Genomic DNA, 20,590 nt, shown 5'->3' on the forward strand with positions numbered 1-20,590 from the left:
ACAAACACATTGTTATGTGTATTTTGGTCAAATTTGCTATAAGTTGAGGGAGTGAAATGGTTTTATTTCACACATCCTTGTTTTCTTTTATTATGAACTAGATACCACAAATGGAGCAGAAGTAACTGAAAATGTTTATACACCATTGAACATTTAAGCAGTTTTCTTTTTTCTGTTTTTGATAATGTCTTTTTTTAGATCATGCATTAGCAAACCATGGCTCATAGACTGGCTGCCTATTTCTGGAAACAAAGTTTTGTTGGAACATAGCCATGATCATTCATTTATGTATTGTCTGCAGCTACTTCAAAGGCAACTGAGTAGTTGACATGGAGATCATATGGCCCTCAAGCCTGAAATATTTCATATATGGCCCTCATGCCTGAAATATTTCATATTTGGCCCTCTCAGAACAAGCTTACTACTCCCATTCTGGATGTTGAAATTTTTTTCCAGGCTTTTCTCCTTATTCTCACTACTTTTGTCCCTTTGTTAGCTTCATCATAAAGAGATGTAAAGCAAATATCTTTTTTTCTGTACAATGCATAGAGTATTTTAAAATTTTTTGCTTGAATCTTAAGAGTCAACTTTGATAGTATGTCCTCTAAAAAGTTTTTTCTGACGATTACTGATGGCCTATGCTAGGACTAGCTTAGTTACGCTTTCTTTATGCTTTGTTGATACAAAGTGTTCTACATTTCTTCTGTCATGGTACTTATTAAACTACTAATACATTATCAGTTCAGTTCAGTTGCTCAGTAGTGTCCGACTCTTTGCAACCCCATGAATTGCAGCACGCCAGGCCTCTCTGCCCATCACCAGCTCCCAGAGTCCACCCAAACTCATGTCCATCGAGTCGGTGATGCCATCCAGCCATCTCATCCTCTGTGGTCCCCTTCTCATCCTGCCCTCAGTCCCTCCCAGCATCAGGGTCTTTTCCAGTGAGTCAACTCTTCGCATGAGGTGGCCAAAGTATTGGAGTTTCAGCTTTAGCATTGGTCCTTCCAATGAATACCCAGGACTGATCTCCTTTAGAATGGACTGGTTGGATCTCCTTGCAGTCCAAGGGACTCTCAAGAGTCTTCTCCAACACCACAGTTCAAAAGCATCAATTCTTCGGCGTTCAGCTTTCTTCACAGTCCAACTCTCACATCCATACATGACCACTGGAAAAATATAAATACTTGTTAATCTATATTCTTTGCTGCACTGACTTTTAAACAATAGGTTATAACTCATTTAGTGGGTATTAAAGATGAAATATAATTGACTAGAAATATCATAGAACATTGCAGAATAAGTAATATTTTATGAAACTTGTATCATTTATTAAATATAATATTCATATTTATGCTACACTGTGATATAAAATATATATCTCTTAGTTGCAATTTAAAAGTTCAGGAAATTATATTGTAGGATTTAGGAGGACACAACTACTAAGTGGAAAGCTAGAATCTTGTCTGACTCCAAATTGGTATTCTAAATTATTATAATATGTTTCCATTGTGTAGGGAATGTTTTAGACTATTTTGTCAATGAAGTTTATACTTTAAAAATAAATCAAGCATTTAGCAAATTAAGTAGCACTCTAATATACTTGTTTATTTAATATCTTTTTCTGTTTATTTCAAAGAATTCAGTAATTGGATCATAACAAGACTTCTGCGGATTGCAGCCACTCCATCCTGTCATATGTTACACAAAAAAATCTGTGAAGTCATCTGTGCATTATTATTTCTTTTTAAAAGCAAGAGTCCTGCTATTTTTGGAGTACTGATGAAGGAATTATTACATCTTTTTGAAGACTTGATTTACTTCCACAAAAGATATGCAGTAGAACACTTTGTGGAATGGCCAGTGGTAGTTCACCAGTTTTTAAGTCAATTCGATGAACATGTAGGATATTTACAGCCAGCTCCTTTGCAGCTCATGAACATGCAAAATTTAGAGTTTATTGAAGTCACTTTATTGACGGTTCTTATTCGTATTATTGCAATTGTGTTTTTTAGAAGGCAGGAACTCTTCCTTTGGCAGATAGGTTGTGTTCTGCTAGAGTATGGGAGTCCAAAAGTTAAATCCTTAGCAATTAGTCTTTTAACTGAACTCTTTGAGCTTGGAGGACTACCAGCACAACCAGCCAGCACTTTTTTCAGCTCATTTTTCGAATTATTAAAACAACTAGTACAAATGGATGCTGACCAGTTGAAACTCTATGAAGAGCCATTATCAAAGCTGATAAAGACCCTGTTCTCCTCTGAAACAGAAGCTTATAGAAATATTGAGCCTGTCTACTTAAATATGCTGCTAGAAAAACTCTGTGTCATGTTTGAAGATGGTGTGCTTTTGCAGCTTAAGTCTGATTTGCTAAAAGCAGCTTTGTGCCACTTACTGCAGTATTTCCTTAAATATGTGCCAGCTGGGTATGAATCTGCTTTACAAGTCAGGAAGGTTTATGTGAGAAATATTTGTAAAGCTCTTGTAGATGTGCTTGGAGTTCAGGCAGATGTGGAGGTAAGTCATTTTTAAGGTTACTTGTTAAGCATATATTTTTGCTTTAAGTGTATGCATTGTGCAAAAGTAATAAAGAGGAAATAGAATATCTTTTTTTGATTGTGAGAATATCTATAATAATGTACATTCAGAATGGGATACTTTTTATAATCTACTTTGACTTCCTATTATGGATTTTTAATTTGGTTTCAGAAAGATTTGTTCACTATGTTGGTAATGAATTGCCAATGGAGTAGAATGTTTTAAAGTAGAGTTTGTGAAGAGTAAACATGTTTGTTGCATTATTAATTAAAAGGGGGCCAGGTATCAACTTCATTGCAAAAACTCTGAGCACTCACCTAGACTTTTTCTTTGTCAGGTTATAATCGATCACTTCTAGAAAATCTATGAGTATATAGTACTAGCCATGCCAAATTATGTATGACTAGTTATGACTATTTTTTTTCTGTTTGAACTGTGGGAGTGTGATACAATAGATATGCAATAAATTGATTAAATATTTTAATTTATATGTAATAATATTTTACTTTATCTGTAAATCTTGCTAGATTTGTTGTATAAAAGAAGTTAGTCATTTTCTTGTAGAATTTTTCTTTTGGTCAAGGGAAAACAGGTTATAGAAGGATTTGTCTTAGGCCTTCTAAAACTATAGAACCATAATTCTAGATATAAAGCTATATATGTGTCTATATATACACTGTGAAATAATTAGATTAACTTAGGTTTTTGTTTTGTTTGATGAGACTCTGAAAATAATTTACCTTCTTTGGAATCTTGATACCTAATGCATTTTTGCTATCTATGAATAATACATATAAACTTATTTTCTAAGAAATAGTTTTTAAAATTATTTTTGCTTTCTCAGTATTTGTTGGGCCCACTTTATGCAGCCTTAAAAATGGAAAGTATGGAAATCATTGATGAAGTTCAGTGCCAAATTCAACAGGAAAACCTCAGCAGTAATAGCAATGGACTATCACCTAAAAGGCGTCGACTCAGCTCATCTTTAAACTGTTCCAAAAGAGCACCGAAACAGACCGAGGAGTATGACTTTCATTCAGTTTGTATTTAGCCACTTAATAGAACTTTAGTGACTTAAAAATCACCTTTATTTAAGTGCTTTGCTTTAAATACACCAAGAATATTTGTTTTTTCTATAAGTAGTCGAAGGAGTGCTTAAAAAGTCTAATAGTTCTTGTAGTCTATTTTAGTATAAAAGATTCCATGACTAGATATGGTTACTTGAAAGTCTTTACTTGCCTGATTTGACTTTTTAATACATTAAAAAAATCTCTGTGACTATACATCTATCAACAATTTAAAAAATGTTAGCAAATTATTTTTTTTGTAATGTAGCCAAAGAATTCCCATATTTTAGCCAATTGTAAAAGTTGTTATAAATTTCAGTAGTTGTAGGGATTTCCCTGGAGAAGGCAATGGCACCCCACTCCAGCACTCTTGCCTGGAAGATCCATGGACAGAGGAGCCTGATAGGCGGCAGTCCATGGAGTCGCAAAGGGTCGGGCACGACTGAGTGACTTCACTTTCACTTTTCACTTGCATGCATTGGAGAAGGAAATGGCAACCCACTCCAGTGTTCTTGCCTGGAGAATCCCAGGGACGGGGGAGCCTGGTGGGCTGCCGTCTGTGGGGTCTCACAGAGTCGGACACGACTGAAGCGACTTAGCAGCGGCCGCAGCAGGGATTTCCCTGGTGGTCCAGTAATGAGGACTCAGTGATTTCACTGCTGTGGCCTGGGTTCACTTCCTGGTTGGGAAACTAAGATCCTGCAAGCCATATGGTATAGCAGAAAACAAACAAAATGTCAGTAGTTGCCATTACATGCTGTCTTTTGTTTAAAATATTTTTCATGTACAAGCAAGATTATATAAATTCATATGAATATGAATCTTTACACTCTGGTTATAATTAATTACAGAATTAAACATGTGGATATGAACAAAAAGAGCATATTATGGAGTGCACTGAAACAGAAGGCTGAGGACCTTCAAATTTTCCTTGAATCCAATAATGTGAAGAACCCTATTAGTGAGATTTTAGAAGGAGTTGCTATCATTCTACAACTGACTGCTCTGTGTACTGTTCACTGTTCTCATCAAAACATGGACTGGTAAAAACAACTTGTATTTTCTGAGTGTAATACATTTGAATTTATTGTTTTGGAAGACCTCTTTATTCACTTGATTTTTGTGACCTTAGAACACAAAATTTTTCTGTGAAAGAGAAATTTGTTTTTTATTGAGCATCTGCTAAATGCTAGATACTGTGTTAAGTACTATACATATCTTATTTAATCTTTACAACAATTCTGTGAAGTAAAGTTTCTATGTCCTCTTTACACATTCAAAATTGAGGCTCTTTTTTGTCTGAAGCCTGAACTAACTTTCTGGGGTGGAAAGGTAGAACATTTTTTTATACAACTCAAAATTCAGTGCTCTTCAAGCCAAATATTTCATCAAGAGAACTTTCCCCTTTGATAATAAAAGTAGGAATTTAAAACTCATTAGAGATATTTTTAGTTTACGTTAATATAGGTTAATTACTCTATCAGAAGGAATAAAGTGTGAACCCTCTCTGAAGATTTAGTCTTATTTTTTACTGCCATGTTATAGACCATCACTCCTTGATAATTTTTTATATGATCATTTATTCTGTGTTTCCTGATTCACTAGTTTTTCTTTTTTTTTTAAAAATCTTTTAATTTTCCTGAGTCACTCTTAACTTGCTAATACAAAGTTATGAAGGAGATTAAAGAAGCTGTATTAATTCAGATTGCCTTAAATTTGGAATTTGAGATAACTTGAAGTAATAGCTAATTTGGGTAAAGTCTGCTTTTGTCCTATTATTAAGAAAGGGTTTACACAGCTATATCTTCTGTTATTTTAAAGCCTGGTGGTATCACATTTAAATAGCATAGATTAATTTTAATTACCAAATCCTGTGTGATTTAGACTGACATGAAGAGATTAAAATTAATTGATATGCATATTTACTTTGAATTGGTTTATAGTTTTAGGTTAGTTTTATACTCACAATTTCTTTTTGCTTACTACAATATTAGTTTTGACTATAATAAAATTCATTTTAATTGTCTTAAAAAATGTTTTAACTGCAGCTGTAATTTCAAGGACTGTCAACAGAAGTGTAAGAAGAAACCTTCAGTAATGATAACTTGGATGTCTGTGGATTTTTACACAAAGGTGCTTAACAGCTGTAGAACTTTGTTAGAATCTGTTCAGAAACCTGATCTGGAGACAGTTATTGACAAAGTGGTAAAAATATATGATGCTTTGATGTATATTCAAGGTGAGTACAAAAAAGCAATGGATCAAAATAACCAGTAATCAGTATGAAAATAGGTTTTGTTTTTTGCCTAAGGCCTAAATGAACCAATGTTGGGAATGCCCAAAAGTTTATTTTTAATTTCAGTTCTGTTAAGCGTATCAGTAATTTATAAGTTCTAAATTTATTTGTATAATACTTTTAGTATTCTTTTTCAGTCAGTAGAAATTATTTATAGCATTTAAATTTTATTTTAAGAATATAAAGAATACTACTAAAAATATAAATGCATATTTTCATAAAGTCACAGTTAATTCCTTTGGATTCGCAGACCTCAGAACATCATCTTTATGTTAAGAACCCCTGTTTATGAATGTTTATTGTAATTCCATATGATGTATAGAATGTCTTTTTTTAATTGAAAGAAGACATAGCTGAATATGATTAAAGACAAGATATCATTAATCACCTATTGTGTGTTTCTGTAGTAAACACTTCATTTGAAGATCATATCCTGGAAGATTTATGTGGAATGCTCTCACTTCCATGGATTTGTCTCCATTCTGATGATGACTCTTTAAAGTTGACCACGTTTGCCACCAGTCTCCTAACATTAAGCCAGAGGATTTCAGATAGCTACTGTAAGTGGTCACAAAATTCTATATGTGTGATTACAAAATAAGGTACATTTTTAAATAGTTCAAAAAGGAGTTAGACGTGTAGAAAGGGATAAATTGTAGGATTTATGCATCCTCAGCTCTATTCTGCCACATTGTTCTCCAAAGATGTCATTCCAAATTACATTGCTGTTAGCAAAATATGAGTTCCTTTTGTTTCATATCTTTACCAGCACTTGACATTATCAAATTTTAAATTTTTTGCTATCTTAAAAAAGAGAGGGAATTCCTTGGCAGTACAGTGGTTAAGACTTTGTGCTTTCACCGTGGAAGGCCCAGGTTTGATCCCTAGTCTGGGAGCTAAAATGCCACAAGCTGAATGGTGTAGCCAAAAAAAAAAGTCAAAGATGTAACTACCTAAACAAATATATGTTTTTTGCTATTTGATGGGTGTTATTTTCAGTTTAGATTTCCCTGTTACTAGTAAGATTATACATAGACCTTTTTTAGTGCACGTGCTTAATAAATGGAAAAGGAGTTTTTAATTAAATGCTGTATATATTTTAAATGTTATTTGACTTTACAATAAGGAATAAGTATGTATGTTGTGTGTATGTAAAGTAAACACTTAGAAATCTTGATTAATGGACTTAATTTTTTTTAGCACCACAGGCCCAGTCACGATGTGTATTTCTTCTAACTCTGTTTCCAAGAAGAATACACCTTGAGTGGAGAACAGCAGTTTACAGCTGGGCCCTGCAGAGCTCTCATGAAGTAATCCGGACAAGTTGTATTAATGGATTCTTTATCTTACTGCAGCAGCAGAATCCTTATAACAGAGTTCCCAAGATTCTTGTGTATGTATTAATATTTTAATTTGAATATACAACTTGATTGAACAGATATATACAAATTTGTATTTATTGCTGGATATATAGAACAAATGTTGCTTTTAGTTTTAGAATTAAAATTTTTTTGCTTCTATTCTTTGTTTAATCAGTACTTTTGCCCCAAATGAGGCAAGACTATTTAGACCACAAAATTAAACCAAAAGATTTAGTACTTTTTTTTCCCCCCTAGAGATAAAGTCAAAGATGATTCTGACATTGTCAAAAAAGAATTTGCTTCTGTACTTGGTCAGCTTGTCTGTACACTTCATGGCAAGTTTTATTTGACAAGTTCTTTAACAGAACCTCTCTCTGAATATGGGCATATTGACCTCTTATGTAAGAGCCTAAAAGTCACTTCTCAACCTGAATGTTCATCTTCTCGACTAAAAGCTTCTGTTTGCAAGCCATTCCTTTTCCTACTGAAAAAAAAAACACCTAGCCCAGTGAAACTTGGTAAGTGGTTTGTTATGATTTATTTAATATTTTGAAACCTATTTAAGCTCCTTTAAAAAAAAAACAAAAACAATGGTGAAGTTAGCCTGCAGCCTTAAAAAATTAGACTTGCTTGATAGATTCAGTGCTTATGTAATTATTTATAAACAGGATGTCTAATATTAGACTGTATCATAGAACTAACAAGGGAAGCAATTTTTAGAGTTGTAGAATGCTCTTGTGATTAGACAGTGTAAGGGAAATACCTATTGTTTAGTTCAATATTGTGAAGTTCAGTATCCTGTATCCTCTTTAGTGATCCCAGGGACCTTCTTAATGTGTCCCCTGCCACTGCTTTGGACCTTCAGAACTTCTAATAGTCCAATACTTTGCCCCCTGAGGAGTATAGATTATATCTTTACCACTTTCCAATGGTAATGGTTTATGAATTTGTTGGGAGCATGAAATGTATACACATACTTGGATGATGGCTTGCTTTGGGTGGTTATTGTTGTTGAGTCACTAAGTTGTGTCAGACTCTTTGCTACCCCATGGACTGCAGCACACCAGAGTTCCCTGTCCACCACCAACTCCCAGAGCTTACTCAAACTCATGTCCATCAAGTCAGTGATGCCATCCAACCACCTCATCCTCTGTCGTCCTCATCTCCTCTTTCCTTCAATCTTTCCCAGCATCAGGGTCTTTTCCAGTGAGTTAGTTCTTCACATCAGGTAGACAGAGTATTGGAGTTTCAGCTTCAGCATCAGTCCTTCCAATGAATATTCAGGGCTGATTTCCTTTAGGATTGACTGGTTGGATCTCCTTACAGTCCAGGAGACTCTCTGGCTCAATGGTAGAGAACCTATCTGCCAGAGAGGAGGCATGGGTTCGATCCCTGGTTGGGGAAGATTCCCTGAAGAAGAACATGGCAATCCACTCCAGTATTCTTGCCTGGAAAATCCTGTGGACAGAGGAGCCTGGTGGGCTACAGTCCATGGGGTCGCAAAAGAGCTGGACACTACTTAGTGACTAAAAAACAAAAACAACAAGCTTTCCCTTTATTCACGCTTCTTTAGATTATGCAAATGTGCTTTTAAGTCTATCCCAGTAATTTAAAAAATCTGACTGAGTAATCATTTTATAACTTTAAAAATTCTAGAAATTATTTTAGATTTAAATTATGTATAACTTTACTAAAAAGCATAAAATAATTTTTTTTAGTGTAAAAGATTATTTATTTATTTTTGCCTGTGTTGGATCTTTGTTGCTGCATGCCCTCTTTCTGTAGTTAAGGTGAGCAGGGCTATCCTTTGTTGAGGTGTGCAGGCTTCTCATTGTGGTGGCTTCTCTTGTTGTGGAGCACAGACTCTATAGGGCAGGCCTCAGAAGCTGTGGCTCACAGCTTGTAGAGCTCAAGCACGATAGTTGTAGTGCATTGGCATAGTTGCTCTGTGGCAAGTGAGGCCTTTCCTGACCAGGGATGGAATCCATGTCCCTTGTATTGGTAGGCAGATTCTTAACCATTGGACCACCAGTGAAATCCCTAAAGGAAATTTAAATTTGTAGGTATTAGTTTTTCAAGTATTCATTTTAATCCTCCACAGTTCTATATGCTTTACAAATTTAAACACAAAATATTGACTTTATAAGACAACTTAGCATTCTGTGTAGTGTATTATTTATTGGAAATATTTTTATAGTACAACTTTTTAATGTAATGTGTTAACTTAGGTATTATATGCTCTTGTTTTTAGCTTTCATAGAAAATCTACATCATCTTTGTAAGCATCTTGATTTTAGAGAAGATGAAACAGATGTAAAAATGGTTCTTGGAACTTTATTAAATTTAATGGAAGATCCAGACAAGGATGTTAGAGTGGCTTTTAGTGGAAATATCAAGCATATATTGGAATCCTTGGATGCTGAGGATGGATTTATAAAAGAGGTTGATGACTTTTATTTAAAATTTTTATTTTTATGTATTTTCATAAACTTGGTTCTAAAAATTTCTTTAACTAGTTAATATTATTGTTCTAGCTTTTTGTCTTAAGGATGAAGGAAGCATATACACATGCTCAGATCTCAAGAAATAATGAATTGAAGGATACCTTGATTCTTACAACAGGGGATATTGGAAGGTAAGTTTGGCAGCTTTCATAGACTTCCTTATTTATTTTGGCCATTCACCTTTTTTGTTTGCCTGCTGTTAGAAATGGTAATATGAGAGTTGTGATGTTATAGAGAGAAGTGTGATAACAGTTTTCATTTATTTATAGATTTTTATTTTCAAGACATTGATAATAATTTTTTTTTTATAATTTTAGGGCAGCAAAAGGAGATTTGGTACCTTTTGCCCTCTTGCACTTATTGCATTGTTTATTATCCAAGTCAGCTTCTGTCTCTGGAGCAGCGTACACGGAAATTAGAGCGCTGGTTGCGGCTAAAAGTGTTAAACTGCAGCACTTTTTCAGCCAGTATAAGAAACCTATCTGTCAGGTGAGATTCAGCACTGGCCTTGACTACAGGAAATAGCATTACTTTACTTTGCAAAAAGCTAAAAAAAGAACATATATATGTTTTACTTTTCTTGTTTTAAGAGAGATATTTCTTTTTTTAATGATGTATTTGGTTTATTTAAAAGACCCTACATCTTGTCATTTTTCTATTAGCATCCTAGTCTGAAAATGTAGGGCTATAAATGGGAGAGGGGAAAAAATCATCTTATAATAATTATTACTCTATTGTTAATCTATGAAGAGAAGTCTTTTTTTTATTAGTCTGTCTTTTAGTGATAAACTTTTTTATGCTTTGATATTATGGATAAGGTACTTTGTTTTAAGAAAGGTTCACTCAAGAAAGGTTCATTCTGAAAAGTTGGGAAATGTTAAAATACAGGCTTTGCTCTGTGCTAGTGGTGTAATCCTTAAGAACATATTCCAGTTTAACTAAGCCTGTTTACTTCATCTATAGAAGGGTGTTTATATATACCTCATTAAGGTTGTTATAAAAATTAAATGAACTATTCAGGTAATATGTTTAGAACTCTGATACTGGCCTTTATGTTAGCCTAAAACATAATAGTTAAATGTTCTTCCTTGTTTGAAAACTAACATCATTTTGCTCTAGTTTTTGGTAGAATCCCTCCACTCCAGTCAGATGACGGCACTTCCTAATACTCCATGCCAGAATGCTGAGATGCGAAAACAAGATGTGGCTCACCAGCGAGAAATGGCTTTAAATACCTTGTCTGAAATTGCCAATGTTTTTGACTTTCCTGATCTTAATCGTTTCCTTACTGTACGTTGCAAAGTATAGTTGACTTTATTGAGGTTTTCAGTTCAGTATTTTGTGTTTATTCCATTCTCTCTCTATTTTTTAAAAAAATCTGGTATTGTTTATTATCTGGCAAGTATAATGAGGACCATAGATTTTCAAATTTACATGTTATCTTTTGACTTTGATATGATAATATTGCTTATGTTATAAAAGTGAAATATGTGTTGTTTTGAGTCATTGCTCTTTATGGTTAGCTATCTTGAAAAGTTAATACTAATTAATTAATGCTAATTAATTCCATTTACCAAGCATTTATGTCTTTAGTGCTATGATGGGTTTCGTTGGTAATGCAAAGTCTAATATGATCGTATCTATCCCTAAGTAGTGGGAGTACAAAATAATGCTATAGATAACATGTGAATTCAGATAATCAAGTTTGTAGTATGTAGTGGTTTGGGAAGCCTTTGAAAAGTCATTAGTGGGGCTGAGGTTTCAAAGATGGATGGTGTAGGTTCTTCTTATGTGTTCCCAAAGGCAAAGTTTATTATTATTAGTTAATAAATTATAATAATGATCTAGGCAAAATTTTTCCCTACAGAATTTCATATTTTAACAAAATTAAATTGTGTGTAAATTGGACAAATCTTAGAAGAAACTATGATACTATACTCTAAGGACCACAAAGATATTTTTAACCTTTTCATTTAGTAATTTCATCTCAGGGCCTCAAAGCAGAGGTTTACTGCAGCATTATCCAAGTATCAAATAAACAAAACCCTGAGAAGAAACTTAAGTATCTAATAATTAGGTCATAAAATATTATGCACTGTAATACAATAATTATAAATACTTGGTAGAAACTACCTTATAATGTCCAGTCTTACTGGATTAAGTTGAAAGACATAACACCAATAAGGTGTAAGTACCTCTGAGGGTAGGGTTTGGGTCTTGTTTATTGTCATATCTTCAGTGCCTATAATAGTCACTGACATGTAGTAGTTGTTCGTTAGATATGTGAATAAATGAAAGGCCAATCGTTTTATGTTTGGAATTTTATATATTATTTAAGAACAAGATCTTAAAGGAAATAGACCAAAATCAAAATAGATTTGTTGCCATGTTGGGATGACGGTGTATTATAAAGGTTTTCTTTAATATTGTATCATCAACTTCTTTTTTTTTTTTTTTACACTCAACGTATTTTATTTTATTTATTTTATTTTTTTAATTTTTATTTTTACTTTATTTTGCTTTACAATACTGTATTGGTTTTGCCATACATTGACATGAATCAGCCACGGGTGTACATGAGTTCCCAATCCTGAACCCCCCTCCCTCATCAACTTCTTAATTTGAAGAAGTTAGAATACTGTATTTATGGCTCCTTTTGTTTATTGTCTAAATACTAGTTAGATCAAATAATAAATCAAGCTTGAAACCTCTGCTTTAATTAAAAGCATGAATACATACTAATGAGAAATTATTTTCTTTGCCTCTTGAACATTAGCTTCTTTATTTCTATCTCTCCCCACCTCCAGTGTAAACTTCATACCATCAAGAACCTTGCCTATTTTTCACTGCTGTATCTGCAGTGCCTGTGCCATAGTAGATGCTCAGTACATGTCTGTTGAGTGAATAAGTGGTAAATCTGAATTCAGATATGTTGTAGGTGGACTCCAAATTTGGGTGGTATTTTTAATTATTTTTGTACATAGCTCATGTGAATATTTTATCACCTGATCAAATATGCTTTTTGGTAATTGTAGTGTTTCTTTTTCAGAGAACATTACAAGTGTTGCTTCCTGACCTTGCTGCCAAAGCAAGCCCTGCAGCTTCTGCTCTCATTCGAACTTTAGGAAAACAATTAAATGTCAATCGCAGAGAGATTTTAATAAATAACTTCAAGTATATTTTTTCCCATTTGGTCTGTTCCTGTTCCAAGGATGAATTAGAACGTGCCCTTCATTATCTAAAGGTAATTGAATGTTTGTATATGTTTTACTCTTTTATGTAAATTAGTATTATAGGAAAGCTATTGTGACATTCTTATGGAAGTGGAGTGAGTAGTTTATAATTTATCTTAGAGTAATATAAGTTCAAGTGGTACATAAATAAGTATTGTCCTGGGCCAAAGGAGAGTATTAAATAGAAGTATTCTTTTGTTATTTTTTTTTATTGTTTTACAGTGATGGTATGTGATAGTCATCCATTCATGGATCAGCTCCTCAACTAATTTCATTTTAGAATTTATTAATTGATTGGAACTATCAGTGACTAATGATAGATAATTATATCTGTCAGAAGAGGCAATATCCTTCAACTGTAGTATTATGACAGCATTGAATTTAGTTACTTTGTGCTCTGATTACAGTTTGGCCCACTTTCTTGCTAGTTTTCAAATTTAAAATTATAGCCTGTGCTGCAATTTTTGGTGTCGTAGTAGCAACAAAATCTGAGGAATAAGAGGCTACATGGGAATAAGAGAACCTGTCAGATATGCATATGTAACTATTGTTTTTCTCCAATGTTAATTTATTTCCTATATTTCATGATATGCCAGCTATGGATCTCTTTCTACATGAGTCTTTTTGAGTATTGAGTGTATTTATTTATTTTGAGAAAGAAAATCTATGTTATGAAAGTGGAATGGTAACAGCATTCCAATGCTTACATGTCGGAAACTTTGCTAAGCAATTTTTATGGATTATTTCACTTGCGTAACTCCTCTCAGTTACCCAGTGAGATAAAGTACTATTATTTTTCCATTTTGTGGATGAGAAAGCTAAGGCAGAGAGAGGCAGAGCCACTAACTTGCCTCTCAGCGGTTCTATTTCTTTGAAGGTAATGACATTTTAAAACTTTATAAAAAACTATCCTCCCTTTAAAAAATTTTATTTCAAAATAAAGTCTGATCACTTCTCTTTTTTACCTGTAGTCCATGCAAACCTACCAGGAAAAGTCAAGATTAGAATCGTTTTCCAATGCCTTTTAAAATATTATTAGTAATTCTTGTCACCTGATCCAGAGTTCCTGATTAACTATAGCATATTAAAATCAATACAAAAAATAAAATAAAATCAATACACTTATTTCCAAGATGTTAGTATCGGGGAAAAAAGCAACTTTTTATTTTTTTAATGTATCTCTCGGTTAGAATGAAACAGAAATTGAACTGGGGAGCCTGCTGAGACAAGATTTCCAAGGACTGCATAATGAATTATTGCTCCGTATTGGAGAACACTATCAACAGGTTTTCAATGGTTTGTCAATACTTGCCTCATTTGCATCTAGTGATGATCCATATCAAGGTCCAAGAGATATCACATCACCTGAACTTATGGTAAGAAATGCATTATATGGGTTTTTTGGTTTGTTTTTTTCTTTTTGTAGCTTTATGTAATTGAAAAAACAGGTGTTTTATATACTTTCCAAATGCTAAAGATTTATTTAAATTTTAAATTGGAATTTTTGTTTTGAAAAGACTGTTTATTTGAATTGCATGGTCACAGCATACATGTCGAAATTGAAAAATATACATTTTCAAATGATTTTAGATTTTATTTTTTCACTGGGTAAAGCTGTTTATTTTTCTTCACTACCTTTTAACTATGGATCAGAATACCTTCATGGCTTTCCCCAGTGCCACTATCCCTTCCTTGGCACAACATACTAACTTTATCAGTTCTAAACTATATTTGAATTATTTGTTGGGTTTAAGGCAGGTTAGAAAATATTCCTTTTTGTCTTTCCCTGTCTTAAATTTGTATCTGAAATCATCTTACTATTTTATTTCTTCATGTATAAAAAACATATAAATCTTAGACTTAATATTTTTTTCTTTTGATTGTCTTCATTCTTTGAAGATATTCAAAGTACTATCAGCAAAATATCTTGAGAGGTTTCTGTCTTGGCTTTCTCATTTACCACCATTCTTTAGCTCATTCAACTCTGACTCTGAAATATTCTACTGAAATTTTCATCTTGTCAAGGTCAAAAATGATCTTCCTGCTATCAAATCCAGTGGTTGCTTCTCTTTTTCTGTCTTATTCGACTTTCACTGGTGTTCAGTACAGCTGACCATCCCTTCCTATTTGACATCTGTTACACCATATTTTCTTGATTTTCTTTTTGCTTCACTGTCCACTCATTCTTTATTTCTTAATTTATTTTATTGAAGTATGGTTGATTTACAATGTTTGGTTAATTTCCATTGTGAAACACAGTGATTCAGTTCTACATATGTATCTATTCTTTTTCATATTCCTTTCTGTTATGGTTTGTTACATGATACTGAATATAGTTCCCTGTGTTATACAGTAGGGCCTTGCTATTTATTTGTTCTATATATAATAGTTTGCATCTGCTAATCACAAACTCCCAATCCATCCCTCTCCCACTCCTGCAACCACAAGTCTGTTCTCTATGTCTGTGAATCTGTTTCTTTTCATAGATAAGTTCATTTGTGCCATATTTTAGATTCCATGTATAAGTGATAGCATATAGTATTTGTCTTTCTCTTTCTGACTCTCTAGGTTCACCCATGTTGCTGAAAATGGGATTATTTCATTCTTTTTATGGCTGAGTAGTATTCCACTTGGCTTCCCGGGTAGTTCAGCTGGTCAAGAATCCAATGTAGGAAACCCTGGTTCAATTCCTGTGTAGAAAGTTCCCCTGTAGAAGGACAGGCTACCCACTCCAGTATTCTTGGGCTTCCCTGGTGGCTCAGACAGTAAAGAATCTTCATGCAATGCAAGAGACTGGGTTGGATCCCTGGGTTGGGAAGATCCCCTGGAGGAGGGCATGGCAACCCACTCCAGCATTTTTGCCTGGAGAATCCTCATGGACGTAGGAGCCTGGCAGGCTATAGTCCATAGCATAACAGAATCAGACATGACTGAGCGACTGAACACAGTATTCCATTGTATATACATATATATATATGAGTGTATGTATAATATTCATTCATATATTCATTCATTGGTGATTGTCCACTCATTCTTAATTTGTACTTTATCTACTTATTCTCTATATGTTACATTCAGTACTATGTAATTGGGTCTTTTTCCTCTATAAATATTCACTCCTTAAATGACAGGGAATCTGAATTCCTCTGATCCTTTAATATGATTTATATTTTGATGATTTTATAATTGAAATTCTAGTCCAGAGCTCTCTTGAACTTTGGGCTTGTGGACTTAATGCAAGTTAGGTCCTGGCAGGAAATAGATGGCACACATGCAAATGTTTCATTGAAAATAATGTAATGAAGGGGCTATTTTCATTGACATAAGCAAGGTTAAGAGAACTAGCAGGGAGTGTTAAGAAACCCAAGACTAGAAACAGCAGAAAACACATGCTCCCCTTCCTCCTAGGCAAGAAAAAATGGTATCATCAGAGAGCTAGAACCATGGTGTTTGGGAAGGGCTCTTGTTGTGGAGGAATATAACCACTGCCAGAAGCACCTCACAACCCAGATAGTGCAGGAAGTTATAAATATCACACTCTCTACTCCTGCCCTATGTTCCCCTGTTGGTGGCTCCACTTGACTGAATTTAGTAGGAAACCCAGAGGAAAAGGAATCTTGAGTAATGAAATCTGGTTGGCCTCCAAGGCACATCAGTGCAGTGCAGTTCAGTTCACTCACTCAATCGTGTCTGACTCTTTGCCACCCCATGGACTGCAGCACACCAGGCTTCCTTGTCTATCACCAACTCCTGGAGCTTGCTCAAACTCATGTCCATCAAGTCGGTGATGCCATCCAACCATCTCATCCTCTGTCATCCCCTTCTCCTCCTGCCTTCAATATTTCCCAGCATCAGGGTATTTTCCAATGAATCAGTTCTTCACATCAGGTGGCCAAAGTATTGGAGTTTCAGCTTTAGCATCAGTCCTTGCAGTGAATATTCGGGACTGATTTCCTTTAGGATTGACTGCTTTGATCTCCTTGCAGTCCAGTTCAGTTCAGTCGCTCAGACATGTCCGACTCTTTGCGACCCTATGAATTGCAGCACGCCAGGCCTCCCTGTCCATCACCATCTCCTGGAGTTCACTCAAACTCACGTCCATCGAGTCAGTGATGCCATCCAGCCATCTCATCCTCTGTCGTCCCCTTCTCCTCCTGCCCCCAGTCCCTCCCAGCATCGGAGTCTTTTCCAATGAGTCAACTCTTCACATGAGGTGGCCAAAGTACTAGAGTTTCAGCTTTAGCATCATTCCTTCCAAAGAAATCCCAGGGCTGATCTCCTTCAGAATGGACTGGTTGGATCTCCTTGCAGTCCAAGGGACTCTCAAGAGTCTTCTCCAACACCACAGTTCAAAAGCATCAGTTCTTTGGTGTTCAACTTTATTTATAGTCCAAATCTCACATCCATATAGGACTACTGGAAAAACCATAGCTTTGACTAGGCGGACACTAAGCTTCCTCTCTACAGTGAGCTGGTGTACACTTTTCTTACCTCCTCATCCAACCTGGTAGCATGTGTGACCTAAAGATACATGAATTAGGTACCTCAGTGTCAAACAATACAACTTTCTCCTGGAGTTGGAAAATATTCTAATTGCTGCTTCTCCCTAGCAATTAGCTGACAAAAGTCCACATAGTCAAAGTCAAAAATTATGTCTCTGCTTTTTAATATGTGATCTAGGTTGGTCATAGCTTTCGTTCCAAGGAGCAAGCATCTTTTACTTTCATGGCTGCAGTCACCATCGGCAGTGATTTTGGAGCCCAAAAATATAAAGCTTCTCACTGTTTCCACTGTTTCCCCATCTGTTTGCCATGAAGTGATAAGATCGGATGCCATGATGTTTGTTTTCTGAATGTTGAGCTTTAAGCCAACTTTTTCATTGTCTTCTTTCACTTTCATCAAGAGGCTCTTCAGTTCTTCCCTTTCTGCCATAAGAGTGGTATCATCTATATATCTGAGGCTATTGATATTTCTCCTGGCAATCTTGATTCCAGCTTGTGATTCATCCAGTCCAGCATTTTGCATTATGTATTCTGCATATAAGTAAATATGCAGGGTGACAATATACAGCCTTGACATAGTCTTTTCCCAATTTGGAACCAGTCTGTTGTTCCATGTCTGGTTCTAACTGTTGCTTCTTGACCTGCATACATACTTCTCAGGAGGCAGGTCAGGTGGTTTGGTATTCCCATCTCTTTCAGAATTTTCCACAGTTTATTGTGATCAAACAGTCAAAGGCTTTGGAGTAGTCAATATAGCAGAAATAAATGTTTTTCTGGAACTCTCTTGCTTTTTCGACGATCCAGCGGATGTTGGCAATTTGATCTCTGGTTCCTCTGCCTTTTCTAAATCCAGCTCGAACATCTGGAAGTTCACCATTCACATACTGTTAAAGGCTGGCTTGGAGAATTATGAGCATTACTTTACTAGCTTGTGAGATGAGTGCAATTCTGTGGTAGTTTGAACATTCTTTGGCATTGCCTTTCTTTGGAATTGGAATGAAAACTCACCTTTTCCAGTCCTGTGGCCACTGCTGAATTTTCCAAATTTGCTGGCATATTGAGTGCAGCACTTTCATAGCATCATCTTTTAGGATTTGAAATAGCTCAACTACAATTCCATCACCTCCACTAACTTTGTTTGAGTGATTTTTCCTAAGGCCCACTTGACTTTGTGTTCCAGAATGTCTGGCTGTAGGTGAGTGGTCACACCATCATGATTATCTGTGTCGTGAAGATCTTTTTATATACTTTTTCTGTGTATTCTTGCCACCTCTTCTTAATATCTTCTGCTTCTGTTAGGCCCATACCATTTCTATCCTGTATTGTGCTTATCTTTGCATGAAATATTCCCTTGGTATCTCTAATTTTCTTGAAGAGATCTCTAGTCTTTCCCATTCTATTGTTTTCCTCTATATGTTTGCATTGATCACTGAGGAAGGCTTTCTTATCTCTCCTTGCTATTCTCTGGAACTCTGCATTCAGATGTGTATATTTTTCCTTTTCTCCTTTGCCTTTCACTTCTCTTCTTTTCTCAGCTATTTGTAAGGCCTCCTCAGACAACCATTTTGCATTTCTTTTTCTTAGGGATCGTCTTGATTACTGCCCCCTGTACAGTGCCATGAACCCCCATCTGTAGTTCTTCAGGCACTCTGTCTATCAGATCTAATCCCTTGAATCTATTTGTCACTTCTGCTGTATAGTCATAAGGAATTTGATTTAGGTCATATCTGAATGGTCTAGTGGTTTTCCCTACTTTCTTCAATTTAAGTTTGAATTTGGCAATAAGGAGCTCATGATCTGAGCCACCTTCAGTTCCCGGTCTTGTTTTTGCTGACTATATAGAGTTTCTGCATCTTTGGCTGCAAAGAATGTAATCAGTCTGATTTCAGTGTTGACCATCTGGTGATCTCCATGTGTAGTCTTATCATGTGTTGTTGGAAGAGGGTGTTTGCTATGATCAGTGTGTTTTCTTGGCAAAACTCTGTTAGCCTTTGCCCTGCTTCATTTTGTATTCCAAGGCCAAATTTCCCTGTTACTCCAGTTGTCTCTTGACTTCCTCCTTTTGCATGCCAGTCCCCTCTGATGAAAAGAACATCTTTTTTGGGTGTCAGTTCTAGAAGGTCTTATAGGTCTTCAAGAACCGTTCAACTCCAGCTTCTTCAGCATTACTGTTTGGGGCATATACTTGGATTACTGTGATCGTGAATGGTTTGCCTTGGAAATAAACAGAGATAGGCAGGCAGAAAAGGACAGAGAATGGATCTGAGGATGAAGGACATTGGCAAACTGAGACTGTCCAACTTCTTCTTTGTCATCTATATTTGCCTGTCTTTTAAACATCTCCAAACAAGTCCAAACATTACATTTCCATTGCCCAATGTTAGTCAGTCAGTCATGTCTGACTCTTCGTGACGCCATGGACTGTAGCCTGCCAGGCTCCTCTGTCCATGGAATTCTCCAGGCAAGAATAGTGGAGTGGGTTGCCACTGGTTCCCTTATCGAGGGGATCTTCCTGACCCAGGGATTGAATCTGGTCTCCTGCCTTGCAGGCAGATTCTTTACCATCTGAGCCACTATGGAAGCCCAAATTATAAAAATCTGTATTTTCCTTCCCTAATTCTGTTCCTCTCATAGTCTTTACTTCTCAGGAAATGGTACCAATATCTACAGTATCTGTCCTCAGATACCAGTTCCTCAGATCAAAACCTGGAAGGCCTCCATTTCCTGTATCCTTTAAAATTAAGTATCAACAAGTCCTTTCAAGTCTGTCCCCCAAGTCTGTCTTTCCTTATCTGCAGCCACCACCCTTATACAAGTGACCATCATCTTTCTCCAGGACAACTGTGATCACTTCCTAATTATTCTCTTTTTGCTCTTTCTTTCCTACGTCTTTAATCAGTTACTTACACAGCATTTGAAGTACTCTTCTGACAGCTTAAACTCATTCCCTTGGTTAAATTTCTTCTGGGATTTTCATTAATCTGTAAGGCTCTACATGGTGCATACTTTTCCACCCTCACATATTGTGCAACTTTTATCTTCCTTTCTGCCTATGTTTCAGTATTGTTTGTGTTTCTTAAAGATGTCAAGCT

General features: G+C 35.4%; 1 protein-coding gene across 1 annotated transcript in view; it reads left to right on the forward strand.

Moving 5' to 3' along the window:
• Nucleotides 1–20,590, forward strand: part of ATR (ATR serine/threonine kinase) — a 111,253-nt gene that overhangs the window by 16,381 nt on the left and 74,282 nt on the right. The window contains exons 4-16 of the mRNA XM_005675482.2: nt 1,637–2,514; nt 3,380–3,558; nt 4,454–4,645; nt 5,651–5,841; nt 6,306–6,458; nt 7,099–7,291; nt 7,515–7,777; nt 9,511–9,701; nt 9,794–9,894; nt 10,081–10,252; nt 10,883–11,053; nt 12,813–13,007; nt 14,187–14,372. Coding sequence (XP_005675539.1) covers nt 1,637–2,514; nt 3,380–3,558; nt 4,454–4,645; nt 5,651–5,841; nt 6,306–6,458; nt 7,099–7,291; nt 7,515–7,777; nt 9,511–9,701; nt 9,794–9,894; nt 10,081–10,252; nt 10,883–11,053; nt 12,813–13,007; nt 14,187–14,372 — 3,065 coding nt within the window. The remainder of the gene's footprint in view (nt 1–1,636; nt 2,515–3,379; nt 3,559–4,453; nt 4,646–5,650; nt 5,842–6,305; nt 6,459–7,098; nt 7,292–7,514; nt 7,778–9,510; nt 9,702–9,793; nt 9,895–10,080; nt 10,253–10,882; nt 11,054–12,812; nt 13,008–14,186; nt 14,373–20,590) is intronic.

Source organism: Capra hircus, chromosome 1 (assembly GCF_001704415.2).
Source record: "Capra hircus breed San Clemente chromosome 1, ASM170441v1, whole genome shotgun sequence".
Classification (NCBI taxonomy): Eukaryota; Metazoa; Chordata; class Mammalia; order Artiodactyla; family Bovidae; genus Capra; species Capra hircus.